Source organism: Ylistrum balloti, unplaced genomic scaffold (assembly GCF_031769215.1).
Source record: "Ylistrum balloti isolate Yb309-2 unplaced genomic scaffold, AGI_CSIRO_Ybal_v1 Utg370916, whole genome shotgun sequence".
NCBI classification, from domain to species: Eukaryota; Metazoa; Mollusca; class Bivalvia; order Pectinida; family Pectinidae; genus Ylistrum; species Ylistrum balloti.
This window is the reverse complement of record NW_026782519.1, coordinates 261,741-278,363: the sequence shown is the minus strand read 5'-3', so window position 1 is coordinate 278,363 and position 16,623 is coordinate 261,741. Positions and strand designations below refer to the sequence as shown.

Genomic DNA, 16,623 nt, shown 5'->3' with positions numbered 1-16,623 from the left:
GACGATTACTTTCCCGCCCTCCACAGCCCAGCTAATACCAACATATAATCGCTACTATTATCTGTGTCAACAAACCTAGCTTTAGAACTACGTAGTCTGAATGGATTTAATTTTCTTTTAAACTACCCGGCTATTGATTCCAATTGGTTAGCGGCGAACATCAAAGAGAAGGCAAACTTACGCGATTGGCGGGCGGTAATTCCAAAGAGGTTTCAGTATGGGATGGAAATCGGAATCTTCTCAAGAAAAATGTTAACTTTATAAAGAACTTTAACAGTGAAGGGTGGAGATCTGTGTTGGACTTAACACTTCACAGTGAGTATATCTTACTGGAGGGATTTTACTAACTGTAGACAGGAGTGTTCACAGGTTTTTTTTCACGCCAGGCGACAAAAAAGGAGTATCGTTAGAGGTGCAGTGTTGCAGCTTCTGTTGGACCACCGTGAGAGAGCGGATGTGTATATGACTGTCTGAAACGATTCAACAACACTATGGCCACGGCTATAGCTACTCCACGTCCCCTACACTTTCATCCGGTAAGTCTTCAGTCACCCAAGGCATGGTGTTTCTGTGTTGCTTATCTTATATATATATATATATATATACGCTGGCTCCCCTTTAATTTTTTGTCTTTCTCTCTGTTTTTGTTTTGGTTTTTCTTTATTTTTATTTTAGTTGGCTATTCTGGGGATTTTTTTTCTTTTGATTTCATATTTCGCATGTTTTCTGTTGCTTTTTTGTTTGAATCTACTGACTCCTTCCTTGCTTATCTTTTTATTTGTTAATTTTTGCGGTTCCTCTCTTGCTTGTTTTCTCCTTTCTGTATTGGTGGTTCCGCGTTCTTTCCTATAAGATGGGCTCCTGTATATCTTGTTTATCATTAACCTTCTATCTGGGCCTTTCCTTTTGGTTTGGTGATTCGGTCCTTAACCATGATAAGGTATGACGTTCCATATCTGTGCACCACTTCTAGACATTCACTAATTTTATGTTCCTAATTCCATACTAATGACCTTAATGATATGCCATTTTCAGCTGTACTATTGTAAGCTAAGATGCTTACATCCATATATTATGCCATTCATTCAAGCAACTGACAAACACAATGGAATGAAATTGATCGGACAACATACAAACATATGAATACGCTCACGTTGATAATCACAATGAATATAATTAGGAGTTATTTTATAACCCAAATATATCTTACATAAATTTCTTGTCTAAAATTATAAAGTAATTTACCATCGTTTTATAAATATTTATGTTTGGTACTGGGTGTAATAGTATTTAGGAAACAGTCTCCCCTCACTGACAAATCTGTACAGCTACCTACCGGTGAACGAGAAGTAGCACAGCATTTACTCAAACGAATAACTTCATTACTGTTGAAGAACAAACATTTCTATTGTAAACAATTGATTTGTATAGTTTCCATTGGTTCATTCGTCATAACACTCTCACACATACACTTACTGTATACAAGGTAGGCAACTTCTAGTGTCAGTGACTTGTATTATTTATTAAGTAAGTTAAATAATTTGAAATTAAACGAACTATGATTTCAATGAAATCGGTGTATCAAATTATTTTACACTTTTACTTTATTCATTAAGACGAAAAACAGGAGTGTAAGATTCTAATCACAAATAAAGATATTTTTGTATTCAAACCTTTTTCCTTAACACAACGAGAAAAATAATTTTCATACATAGGCAATCGTGTGACAACATACTGTCGATAATTATGTATTACAATCGAAAAGTTTAGACCAAAATTTTGTAATAAACTAAAATATGTCAGAACGACAGGATGAAAGTAAACTTTTAAGGACATTGATGACTTACGATATAAACTAAAGTATTAGGACACCTAGTTATCATTGTAATATCATGATATAATGAACTAAGTGTGTACATGATTAAATAAGTATAGCGGGTGATTTTTCAAATGAGATTGGCTAAATAGGAATAATAAAATAGATTTAGAACTTCTACGGTAGAGTAAGTATGGCTAAAAATGCTTTAGTATTACTTCAGGACTTTAGACAATAAACTAAAATTTAAGTTTAATCGTAACTTTTCATAGTGAATCTCAATATGAGCATCAATATTAATAAGTCAATTGTAGGAATGAACCAAAATATGAGTACGCAAAAATTAATAGGAAAGCAGTAATCCAGTCAGAGTGTCCATATCAACCATAATTTACTATTTTCAATATCAACTGAAACATCATAGATACTTAATGATAAATGGATATGTTCCTTGTATATTGACCTGTTTATCTCGTCAAGTTTTTTATGATTTTCAGTTGAAACAATAGAATACAGTGTTTTGTTTTCAATAATTATCACAGCAATTTTTACGACTTTTACTTTGAATGCCGATTTCTCCTGGTTGATGACGTTGTATTGATACTATCAACTTTTGTATCTTTGCTATATACCAATGTTCATATGGAATAACGTTAGTTTTATATTAAATATATTTAAGATATGATTACAAAGTGAATAATATGTAGGAAGGATAATTTAATAGTGGACTGACTGTGTTGATACATGTAGGTGATGTATGGATTAAACCTGGGCGGCTCTGATTCATCCGTCGAAAATCGGATGATTCTGATTAGAATCAGCACAAACGATCTTTACCATGGTATTTAGGAAAATTACACAAAGGACAGGCAGGTGATTGGCACCTTTAAACACAAAGTTTGAATTAGATACAGTAGAACCAAATACTGAGGTAAACTGCATGATACAGCTGTGTTGTCCATCCAAAACCCGTCGATGTTGCTCGGGGCCTGATAGTGAAACCTAGTAGATGACAGAGGAAAATCTATTCCGAAGCAAAGTCAAACTCTAGACAGGGAGTTGGACTAATCCCGATCTTTCATTACAAGAAAACAAACTTGCTTCACTTAATAATACATAAAAAGTTTTCTATAAATTCAATACTGTAAAATAACGTTCTATAAAAAATCGCAAAAGGAAAGATATTGTATTATAATGTAATTTAAACAATAAGTGAAGTTAAAGTACTCATTCTGTTTTTGTAAGAATTAACACCAGAGAGAAGAGATTAATATAGATTTACCAATGATATACTACTTACTTATCTGGCGAGTTTCTCCAAGTGATGTTCACATCTGTAACAGAAATACGAAATGTATTAACCACTATTACATAGGTGTTCTTTTCTCCAAGTGATGTTCACATCTGTAACAGAAATACGAAATGTATTAACCACTATTACATAGGTGTTCTTTTCTCCAAGTGATGTTCATATCTGTAACAGAAATACGAAATGTATTAACCACTATTACATAGGTGTTCTATTCTCCAAGTGATGTTCATATCTGTAACAGAAATACGAAATGTATTAACCACTATTACATAGGTGTTCTATTCTCCAAGTGATGTTCATATCTGTAACAGAAATACGAAATGTATTAACCACTATTACATAGGTGTTCTATTATTCTTCTGCTTGATTACCAAAATGTTTGTGGTTTATGTAAAACAGGTATACGATTTATTGTTTGGATTTTGATACATTTTTTTTTGTGTTTTTGTTTAGATTTTCTCTTGAGTTTGATTCTGTTTATGGCTGATAGTGTACATCGAATATTTTGTCATTGTTATTCTGAAAGGATAAGAGTATGCTGGGTATTATACACCATATACTCGCAAAAGTTCCACACTTTCATTAGTTTCCATGATAGAAATAAAAGCTCACGACTTCAAAATAAAATTTATATAAACTTTGTTTCAATCTATTTGGTATTACAAATGTACATGCCAAAACACCCAAAGTCAAGAATATCATCATTGTAAGGAATTTAATTTTCTTATTTAATAAAATATATAAATCTATGTTTACACTTTTAGTTTAACCATGAAAATTTCCCGACGGTAACAAGGATGCTGAAAAGAAGGCTCGTAAACACATATAGTTCAATGGAATACATGGATAAGGTAGAAGATGCAAAATACATCCAAATGATGATAATAATTATAAAACTGCGCCATAAATATTTCGAGGAAATTTGGTACCAGGAAACAATTTAAGGCTCGAGATGTTTATGTAAATAAACAATGAGGGGCTATCGAATAGACGAATAAATAAATAATACTTACCTGATATCAATTTGTAGGTATCTCATCAATTAATCAGTATGATCAATATCAATTACATATAAAACATCTTTGGTGGCCTACACGATTAATCAGTACAATATATAAGGGAGAGGGTTGATTCACGAACCCTGAAATGTCTTAATTCATTATCGATAAAATTTAGATATACTGTGCGTTTCGTGGGTTTTTTCCACCTTTTCTTAAAGAGGTTTTTGAACCGTTGCTTATTTCTGTAGTTCACTGAAAGTTCTTAGTTGGTGGGCTGGTATTTAAATTGATTTCAATCTATAAACAGAGGTAAAACAGCTTTTAAATATCAATCCCTTTCAAACTTTTTACCGTTTCCTTCACATGGGTTCCGTTCCTGAAAAGTCGAAACAAACAAATGTCAACATGGACAAAACCATCATAACGTAATAAAGTTTATTAAAGGATATTAATCAATAAAGTTAGCAGTTTTATGTTTAATTAATCTAACCATCCCTTCAAAATCTGACCACAAATTAGTGTTAATTCAATAGTAAAGAATTACGCTATCATTAGAGGAGGGGCACTTGTCGAACCGTGACAAACTACCCTTGTTAGGGCTACACAGGTGGGCCGAAAGGTCCTAATAACCACCAGTACTAAGATAAAACAGGGGAGGGGCTCTTTACTCAACCAAACCATCTTGTCCAATATTTTACTCTGCATAATAGTTTACCTCACCGGTGGTCTTGACTCGATGAATGGTTAAAAATTTTCCTAAAACTTTAAGCCTCATTATTCCAAATCAACGTATACGTTCCGGACCATTAAAAGTTACTCAGGAGGAGATTATCTTCTCTCCCTTTAGCAGGACAAGATGGCCACACTAGTAGATATGTAATTGTATAAGACTTGAAAACGTTTTAAATGTCAACATTTATGTGTTTGTATATTTATATGTTAGGGTATTCTATTGTTATATTTCAATTGACCTACAGACAGTACTCATCCCTGTGTGTGTTATATCGATATCAAAGTCAGTTGGGCCTCAGCAACGTCATACAGAAACCTTACACCAGGATTACAGGTAGTTCGGGCACCTGCGTGGAATTGTTGACGTAAAAAGTACATCTGTGTGAAAAAACGATATAAACCTTATCATAAAATATGTTTACATTTCCAGTCTAGAAATAGCTGTGATTGAGCTACTTTAAGTACTGTATATTCATATATTTTTGTGGGTTTTCCAAAAAATGCTTTTTCGTGGATAAATCAAGACCAAAAATTTATACATATATATTAATATATACTTACTTTAACGGTTCGTGATTATATATAACTTCGCGGATTAAAGGTGCCTACGAAATCAATGATTTTACAGTACTTTTCCTTCTCAAAAATGAAATTCATATATATATTAATATCGCTTATATTGAGCTTAACTCACTATTATCTTATTTGAGATAAAAACATGAATTTCGAGTGGAAAAATTGTCTTATGTCTTCTTGGTTTGACAGTCGATACTGATATTGCTTGGAGAATTATCTTAAATAATTTTTTACATTCTTACATAGAGAATCTCCAAAATTTCAGTAAATCATACATTTTTAAGGCGCTGAACTTTCGCGGCTTTCCCAGAAATAAACATGTTCTATGTCACTTGATATCTTTGATAAATCTTGATCGCAATCCATGTCAACCTTTATTTTGGACACATCAATTCGTGAATTTAAATTACCGAAGAATTCAACGGAAATAAATCCCCGACGAAAATTAATGACCTTACAGTATGTGGTTTAATTACCTCCCTTTTAATCAAGATGTTTGCTAGGTTTTCCTTGTGTTCTTCCTTGCTTAGGCCCCTGGCATCACCGAACCGTTCTAGAAGGACGATGCAGCTGTACAATACATAAAGTTTTAAACATTCGTCATATAACGTTCGTAAAACTATTTTTTTCAAAAAGGAAAGAAATAAATAAAATGTAATGTTTTTTAACAGTATGAAAAACATATCAGTGTAGAATTGGAAATAAACAACTTGTCGAATGTATAAGGTATATAACTGAATCTGATACATAGGTATGAGTTATATATATATTAAGCATTACAAATGAATAACAAAGAATGTATTCACCAACTACTATATTACATCTATTTGTTGTTTGTAAATATTGCAGTCTACAGTAAGAAATATTTACATAGGGTTGTTTTGGGTCAAAACCTATCTGAACCCTGGGATATATAGAAACGGTGACTCACACTGTTAAAGGTTTGCTAACCAGGTAATTTAACAAATCTTCAAAGCGCTACCTGTAACCGAAAGCTTACACCTGTGATAAATCTAATTACATGATTCAGAGTGCAGGTATAACTCCTTCTAGTAAGATGGTACATAGGCCTAGTGTTTGACTGAATGAATACATCTAGCTGTCTTTGCCACGGGGTAAGGCGGGCTGAGATTTACACACTTTATGTATAGCGATTAGGCACGTGTCATATGGTTCGGCCCTTCCCCCTGGGGTACTCACGGTACCGGTCAGTCAGACACGAGAAACGATGCTGACCACATGCGCTCCTAATTAGGTATAGCACTGTGATGGTTGGGAAGGTGGGATTTCATTCTGACTTCAGGCAACTTTATAGTTTTGTCAGATGAAACATTGGCTGAACACAAATGTTGACATTCAAGAAATTCGTATTAGATACAGCATGAGGAGAATGTTTTATTCTGACAAAGGTATCTACATACCTGTCTTAATAACCTATCTACTTACATAGCGATAACAGGTATGTAGCATAAATTTGACTATTTTGATAAGTGAATATCATGCTTTTGTCAGACTTTTAAGGTGATCATGATCGCATTTGAATGATATTCTTATGAAAGAACATTTGCATTTTGATTTTTCCCTATCAATTCTATTTGTATCTGTCATTCATATCGTAAATGAATACAATCTGACGACAGTTCAACAGTTAAATAAATAATGTTAGCTGACAGCGCAGATGTAACGGTTACAGAAAGATATTGAACTTGTGAAGGAAGGAATAGGTGTTACAAAATTGATGTAATCATTTGTATGCATTACTGAACCAAGTCTTCTTAAATTATTATCGTTTTCTGTATGTATAGATAAACCAAGTCTTACTAAATTATTATCATTTGCTGTATGTATAGATAAACAAAGTCTTACTAAATTATTATCATTTTCTGTATGTATAGATAAACAAAGTCTTCCTAAATCATTATCATTTTCTGTATGTATAGATAAACAAAGTCTTACTAAATTATTATCATTTTCTGTATGTATAGATAAACAAAGTCTTACTAAATTATTATCATTTTCTGTATGTATAGATAAACAAAGTCTTATTAAATCATTATCATTTTCTGTATGTATAGATAAACAAAGTCTTCCTAAATCATTATCATTTTCTGTATGTATAGATAAACAAAGTCTTACTAAATTATTATCATTTTCTGTATGTATAGATAAACAAAGTCTTACTAAATCATTATAATTTTCTGTATGTATAGATAAACAAAGTCTTACTAAATCATTATCATTTTCTGTATGTATAGATAAACAAAGTCTTACTAAATTATTATCATTTTCTGTATGTATAGATAAACAAAGTCTTACTAAATTATTATCATTTTCTGTATGTATAGATAAACAAAGTCTTACTAAATTATTATCTTCTAAATGCACAAATGAATTAAATATTACAAATTATTATTTTGTATATACGTTACTGGGTTATGTCTCACGAAATTATCATTTTGTGTGTGAATTACTGAACTCTAAGCCTTACAAAGAGTTAGTGATGTGTAAAAATTTCAGTACATACTCTTACAAATAATTCGTTTCGACGTAAGTCTTACATAAATTATCTGTTATAGTCTTGACATTAATAAATCATTGGATGTTGAAATTAGACACCGTGTATTCTGTGAAGTTTCTTTCGGACTACGGTGATCTGGAAATGAAATCATTTGATTTGTTAAAAAAAGATTATCTGATAATAATGATACCGGCAAAATTATAAGAATATCCAAGAAATATTTTTTCTTCCGAAATTGATAAGAAGCTTAATTTAAAGATTGTTGATCAATTTAAAAAAGATTCAAAATTTCAGCAGTTTACTTGTAAAGATTTTTTTGTTTTTGGTTTTTTAGAAACCAAGATAAAAAATTTGTAAACAAAATATCAAATACAATACAAAATAACAAAATAAAAAAAATCTTACCCGAGTTTCCATTTATATAAAATTCATGGGGGAAAGGGGTTTTTGGTTTTCGTTTTTTTGTTTGTTTTTTGTTTTAATCTAACATGAAAAGGAAACGAATGCAAGATTCTGTTTATCATGTAACTTGCATATATATTCGAAAACAGCATTTAATTAGACTGATTCAAAAGTTAGATAGGCGATATTCTTCCTCTATATCTCTGTCCTTGATGATGTCATAATAGCATATGACAAATTGAAGTTATGACGTCACAATGGAAGCAATAGGAACCTTCAATAAATCACAGCTCCGTTTAATTGTTTCTCAGTTAATATCCATGTTTTTATAACTAATTTGTATAACCGGTTCATGGGATGTGTAAGAAAGTGTAGGATCGCGAGATATATTTATATATATGTTATTATCACAGGGAAGTTGTATAATTGACATTATTATTATCATGTGATAAAATAGGATTTTGGTTATTTCTGCGTCATGTTGTACATTTACATATAATTTTGTTTTATGTAGATTAATCACATGCAGTATTGATTATCAAGAGTTTAAGTTGACAGAAACAATTTTTGATGTAGATCGTACAAGGGATATTAGCATACAATTTTCAAATCTACATCTTAATTTCGATACTGATCATAAAGGAAAGTGAATTGAATACAAACCTAATCCCTTGCTCTACGCTTGACAATAAATATGTTTGAATCAATATAAAAAATACACGTTGAAAACATGTAACACAGATTACGCATGATGTGAATTTTACTCTAATATGACGTACATGGGAATCAATTTTCATCACTTAATGTTAAATACAATGTTTCCCCTGCATCTGGGGAATCAAGATAAACTGTAAAGGTCCCCCATGCCTCTGGGGAATCAAGATAAACTGTAAAGGCCCCCCTGCCTCTGGGCAATCAAGATAAACTGTAAAGGTCCCCCCTCTGTCTCTGGGGAATCAAGATAAACTGTAAAGGTCCCCCCTCTGTCTCTGGGGAATCAAGATAAACTGTAAAGGCCCTCCTGTCTCTGGGGAATCAAGATAAACTGTAAAGGCCCCCCTGCCTCTGGGCAATCAAGATAAACTGTAAAGGTCCCCCCTGCCTCTGGGCAATCAAGATAAACTGTAAAGGTCCCCCCTGCCTCTGGGCAATCAAGATAAACTGTAAAGGCCCCCCTGCCTCTGGGCAATCAAGATAAACTGTAAAGGTCCCCCCTGCCTCTGGGGAATCAACATAAACTGTAAAGGTCCCCTCTATCTCTGGGGAATCAAGATAAACTGTAAAGGTCCCCCCTCTGTCTCTGGGGAATCAAGATAAACTGTAAAGGCCCCCCCCTGCCTCTGGGGAATCAAGATAAACTGTAAAGGTCCCCCCTCTGTCTCTGGGGAATCAAGATAAACTGTAAAGGCCCCCCTGCCTCTGAGGAATCAAGATAAACTGTAATGCCCCCTGCCTCTGGGGAATCAAGATAAACTGTAAAGGTCCCCCATGCCTCTGGGGAATCAAGATAAACTGTAAAGGCCCCCCTGCCTCTGGGGAATCAATATAAGCTGTAAAGGTCCCCCCTGCCTCTGGGGAATCAATATAAACTCTAATGGCCCCCCTGCATCTGGGGAATCAATATAAACTCTAAAGATCCCCCCTGCCTGTGGGGAATCAAGATAAACTGTAAAGGTCCCCCCCTGCTTCTGGGGAATCAAGATAAACTGTAAAGGTCCCCCCTGCCCCTGGGGAATCAAGATAAACTGTAAAGGCCCCCCTGCCTCTGGGGAATCAAGATAAACTGTAAAGGTCCCCCCTGCCTCTGGGGAATCAATATAAACTGTAAAGGTCCCCCCTGCCTCTGGGGAATCAAGATAAACTGTAAAGGCCCCCCTGCCTCTGGGGAATCAAGATAAACTGTAAAGGTCCCCCCTGCCTCTGGGGAATCAAGATAAACTGTAAAGGTCCCCCCTCCTGTCTCTGGGGAATCAAGATAAACTGTAAAGGCCCCCCTGCCTCTGGGGAATCAAGATAAACTGTAAAGGCCCCCCTGCCTCTGGGGAATCAAGATAAACTGTAAAGGTCCCCCCTCCTGTCTCTGAGCAATCAAGATAAACTGTAAAGGTCCCCCCTGCCTCTGGGGAATCAAGATAAACTGTAAAGGCCCCCCTGCCTCTGGGGAATCAAGATAAACTGTAAAGGTCCCCCATGCCTCTGGGCAATCAAGATAAACTGTAAAGGTCCCCCTGCCTCTGGGGAATCAAGATAAACTGTAAAAGCCCCCCTGCCTCTGGGGAATCAAGATAAACTGTAAAGGTCCCCCATGCCTCTGGGCAATCAAGATAAACTGTAAAGGTCCCCCCTGCCTCTGGGGAATCAAGATAAACTGTAAAGGCCCCCCTGTCTCTGGGGAATCAAGATAAACTGTAAAGGCCCCCCTGCCTTTGGGGAATCAAGATAAACTGTAAAGGCCCCCCCCCTGCCTTTGGGGAATCAAGATTTTAAACTGTAAAGGTCCCCCCTGCTTACTTTGATGTAATAAATATATCTTAATAATGACGAACAGTTAGAACTATTTACGGAAAAGTAGGAAATTGACCGGCAATAACTGTAACAAGCTCTGAAGTACCTACTTAGGAGTTAAAGGGATATAACACAGACGTAGTTTCCTCCTTAAGCCACAGGAGAGTTCTTATAATGTCTCGATCCATAAGTCGTTAATACTAACAGATACACAATACTTATACTCTCCCTTCGTCCCAAAATAGATTGACAACTTTCTAACAGTCGACTCGTCCCAAAATAGATTGACAATTTTCTAACAATTTTCTAACAGACGAGTCGTCCCAAAATAAATTGACAATTTTCTAATAGACGACTCGTCCCAAAATAAATTGACAATTTTCTAACAGACGACTCGTCCCAAAATAAATTGACAATTTTCTAATAGACGACTCGTCCCAAAATAAATTGACAATTTTCTAACAGACGACTCGTCCCAAAATAAATTGACAATTTTCTAATAGACGACTCGTCCCAAAATAAATTGACAATTTTCTAACAGACGACTCAAAAACGTGTGTGGTAATGTTGTTCTCTACTCAATTATTCAAATATGCATGTAGCAATGATTCAATAATACATGAAATACATCGTACCCTGTCAATACACAGAATTTAACACAACGAGAAGTAAATTTAAAATCTTTTAACAATAGATTACATGCTGGAGTATATATCCACACCAACTGAACCATTATAGGTAAACAAGGCAGTATAGCCGGAATAGCGAGCGCGGAATTGTCCCTTCCTAACTTTTCACGTGACGAATCATGTTTCAACAGACGAAAGTTAGTCACATTCAAAATCACTGCTATACAGATTGTTAATATTTGACGAGTTCAAGTTTCGTTATTCTGCAAGGTAGAAAAAGAATCGATAAAACCCAAATATCTTGAGAAATTTACAAGAGACAAAACAAATGAAAAAATATACAATTCAATTCAAAGTATCGTGAAAAAAGAGATCTTTCAGTTCAAAGGATTGTACACAGGACTGTCCGCCCTTAAATTGGACACATGATTGGAGGGGTGGGGAAGGGGGATGTCCGCAGCTGAACTGGACACATAAAGCCAATGAATAAATACTATGTTTTTTCCATTAATGTTTAAAGCACTACAGTGTCGGTAGTGACAACATACTGGTAGAACCTGGAGCTATATATAAGATATATTAATGTAGGATACACTATATCATAGTACAGAATAGAATTAATGATTTCTAGGGTACTTTTGATCCTGTCCACGAACTGTTCAAATCAGTTTAAGAAAATTAATTGGCTACATGTATCCAGGAAATTAAGTGTCGATGTAGATTTTCAATTACACTTTTATTTATGTTTTGTATCCATTTAAATATCTTTTAAATTTTAGTATTTGAATATCTTAAATATTTCAAGTTTTCTGTCTTTATAGGCGTACACCAGTTTATATATTCCGAAATTTGACGAAAAAAAAGAAAGAAAAAGGAGGTGATATTTCATAGATAGTCGGCGTAGTTCGTTTTCTGCAATAAGACCATGTAGATGTGTACCTTAGCTCGGGCTTAAAGATTGCCTTGTTTGCTATCAGTTTGACAATAAGAAAGTGTTTATATACATACAACTTTGATTATTTCAAGGGACTAGTATTTATATTTAAAAAAATATTTATCGTTACAGCACACGACGATGACGGCAATGAACATGAAGATATCGATGAGAAATGTCCCGGATGTAACTCCTGGTAATTTTCTAAGACTTTGTGCACCGGAAGTCCATCGACCAACTCCCAGTCTACCGCATCCAACATGGCGTCCATCACCGGAAGTACACATTCAGGAAATTATGTCTTCATCATTACGTACGCCTCTTCATCCACTACAGCACATGCGTCAACAACAGGAACTAGCTATGCAGGCAAGACAGCAAGAACAGTTACAGTGCGAACAATTTAACTTTGAACTTCATCAAGCGCGTCTTCTTCAGCAAAATGTTTTGGCAACCGGAAGACAGTTTGTACCAACACCTTCGACAATGTCGTTGCCACCCACTATGGGCAATGCCCCAATATCACCTCCTGTGACGTTAGTACAACAACAGTGTCACACCCCAAAACAATTATCCCCCGCACCAGCGTCTGAAGCTGATATTCCTTGGTGGAGTGTACAAACTGGTACAACACCGGTTCCGCCTGATATAAAACCAGAAATTCACTCCCACTTTTTATATGCTCAGCAGACGGGGGGCGTGGCCGATCTTCAGTACCATGCCCACATCGCTTCCGTCATGCATGGAATGAAACCAGCAATTACTCCAACTCGACGATGTAGACGCTGTAGATGTCCAAACTGTCAAAATTCTAAAAATTCTGACAATCCCGCTAAAAAGAAACAGCATATTTGTCACATTCCGGGTTGTGGAAAAGTGTACGGGAAAACCTCGCATCTGAAAGCTCATCTACGATGGCATTCTGGGGAAAGGCCATTTGTGTGTAATTGGTTGTTCTGTGGCAAAAGTTTCACGCGATCAGATGAACTACAGCGTCATCTGCGGACGCATACAGGAGAAAAAAGGTTCGGCTGTCCAGAGTGTGGAAAAAGATTCATGCGCAGTGACCACTTAAGTAAACACGTGAAAACGCACGAGAACAAAAAGTTAAAACAAACATCAATCGATTCAAGTGAAGACGCATGCGCTGTCGACAGTGATGACGAAGACATCGATGTTGATGGTCTAGATGAGGATTCCGATGTAATGGACGAAAATATCGATATTTCGTGTGATTACCAACAAAATTAAAACCAACTATGTAGTGGAGAGTGATAGAACTGTGATATTATGTAACTCATAGAGTTTTTATTTTTTCCCAAGTTTCTTTATAAGATTTCTAATAATTAAAACTTTGCTGTGTATTTTATTATCTCTATCTTTATGTTGAGATCGATTGTATAGCGTTGTTTTATACAGAATAGTGCTGGCAAATATAAGTTGACAACGAGATCACAAAGAAAAGAAAGATTTACTTCTATTTATTTTGTTAATAATTCCTATAAACGGTCGCCCAAGTTATCATAACTTTGAAAGGTTATATCTTTGATATACGAAATAATCCTCCAATATCTGTAACACCTTTTATATCAATAATTGGATATCAATATATATTTTGATATCTCGCATGACTCTTTTATCTCGTTATACTTCTTTAATCTCGATATATACAGTACCTTTATTCCCAGTGGATAAATGTGCAGGATAATATATCCTTTATTCGACATCTTCATTGCCTTCTTTGTCTCGAAATTAGCGTTATCTTTTTTTTCGGATACACTTTTTGCCTTCTTTATATCGATAAATATATATGACCCCTTTATCTCGAAATAAATACAATACCCTTTCTCAGATTCCATAATACCTGGTGACATCTTAGAGTCCTTTTATCTAATTATCTGGGTTTCGGTTTATCATGATCATGCAAGTTCGACATAGGGGGACTGGCTGTTTACAAATGTCTGAAATAACAGTGCTATTGATTACGATTTATTTATTTTTGGAAAAATAAATCTTACAAAACACTCGCTGGTTGTTGTTGTTGTTTACCTGCTTTATTGTTTTATGTAAATGTACATAACTGTGATCAATTGTAGTTTTAAAACAATAAAACAATATATACTGTTTAAATATTTAATTAATCAAATGAAAGATTAATCACTTGGTTATTTAAATTATCTTAACTGTTGAAATGACGTTTAGCAATATATATTTAACAGGATTTTGTAGTTGGACAAAATGTTAGCAACAAAACAAAATAAATTTGAATGAAAACGATTCCTTTGGGTCGTTTCTCCTCTGAACTGTGTGTGGGGTTGTTAGCATTACCAATGATATTCTGTCTACCTACATTGTCTACCTCAGAATAGCGGTACCATGTACACGTTTCAGTTCACCGACCAAAACAGATCAGTCGCAATGTTTACCTCAACACAAGTGACTAAAATATGAATAAATAGATAAACAAATAGATAAAATTTCACCAAATGTTGAAGTTCTGATTTGATTATAGATCTCCTAAGCACAATATAGCTTAATCACGACGGACAGGCGGACGGACGCCACAATCTCACTGGATTTACGGAACAGCTAGGATAAAAAAAATTTCTACATTGTGTATAACGGAAATCCAACAGCTATTGATCTGACTTTTAAAAAAACTATAACTCCCTAAGCGGTTACATAGAAGTCGCCTATATGACCAAACAAGTGTATCTGTTTCAGTATCTTTTAAATTAAATAGTCCTGGCGTATTGAAACATTCGAAAATTATACCATTCATGTATGTTTCAGTAGATAGCTGGTTTGATCTCTCCGTAAAGACAGTCAGTGTAACAGTTGGTGAGTATTTCACTGAACAACATACCAGAGGCCCGTCACATACTTTCAAAATTAAGGGCACGACTCCGACAGCACTGGTTGATCTGTTTCTCATTTTCCTGAGCAAAAAGTAGGGGCGTCCAATCACACACTTCGGGTCTTTACCAGAGGTTACTTTAACCATGGACTGAGCTATTGCGGTAGATGACGTCACAATACTGTCACATAATTGACATAATATTTGTCAGGAACTCTTTCGTTAAGGAGGATATGATGGATACGCCCTTAAGTATCAAATTAACTACGATATACAATTACAGCGATTTCTTCAACTTACAATTGAAACTGACTTTTAAAGACAAGCTTCAATCGAACATTGCCTATCGTTTCATTTTGGTCCGGATATGATAAAAAATATCCAATTTCACGCATCAGAGAATCTATCCTCATCACGGTTCAATAGTTATTTGTAAGTTCTGGGCTTGTTTCTTATCATATAATATCGTTGAAGAACGTATATAATTGTCGTTCCGCTGCACAGATGTCATGTACAAAGTTTTGTCACCCGAACATACAAATTCTTCTTTTCTCCTTTTAACAAAATTAAATTCAGTTCAGTCATAAATATATTAATTATCAAAAAGGAATGCGTGGTAAGGGAATGGTATACACGATTTTCTATTTTATTTTTATTTTTTCTTTTTGTCACGTTTTAATTAAATGATATTTTATTTACAAGTTGCAAGTTGATAATGTTTATAATCACTCCACGCCACGAAGACAAAAATAGGACCCTGGTTTGGATTGCTCCTCAATAACCGAACCGTAAATAAACTTTAACTGTATCAGATAAACAATTTTTACCTTTATTAGAATAAACAAAAAATACAGAGAAACATTAAACACTCAGATCCTTTAGATATTCCCAATTATGTAATTTATGTAAACCGGGCTCAATGTCTTGTGTTATTTTATACTGTTGACAAAACTGATATAACACATCTCTGATTGCGTTGTCAGTCCTTCTGTTTACAAAGCAGTTTAGGAATTAGACAGTTGTTATCGGACTTCAAACATCGCTCGTGTCGTGTAAAAATCTTACCTGCCAGTTTTTTCTGTAATGACGATTATAAACACACATGGAATTCATTCATAAATGGGGATTTTATTATTTTACGAAACTAAGACTAGACAGATATATTTGCTGACTTTATATATTATATATTATTCAAAGATTATAGTTTCCATGAGGAAAAGTGCCGTTCAGATGTGATATTTAGGATATTGAGAGTTGTACGAAGGCCCGTCATACAGAGGTGAAATTTGACAGACTGTCAAAAAACCATATTCAAGTGGCCGTTGTAGATATGGTCAATAT

At 34.7% G+C, this 16,623-nt stretch overlaps 1 protein-coding gene across 1 annotated transcript; it reads left to right on the top strand.

The window, feature by feature from the left end:
* The first annotated feature begins 491 nt into the window (after positions 1-491).
* On the top strand, positions 492-13,676 carry LOC132559456 (transcription factor Sp5-like). The gene is made up of 2 exons (XM_060224076.1): positions 492-536; positions 12,525-13,676. The coding sequence occupies exons 1-2, from the start codon at positions 492-494 to the stop codon at positions 13,674-13,676; spliced, it is 1,197 nt and encodes a 398-aa protein (XP_060080059.1).
* Positions 13,677-16,623: the final 2,947 nt, after the last annotated feature.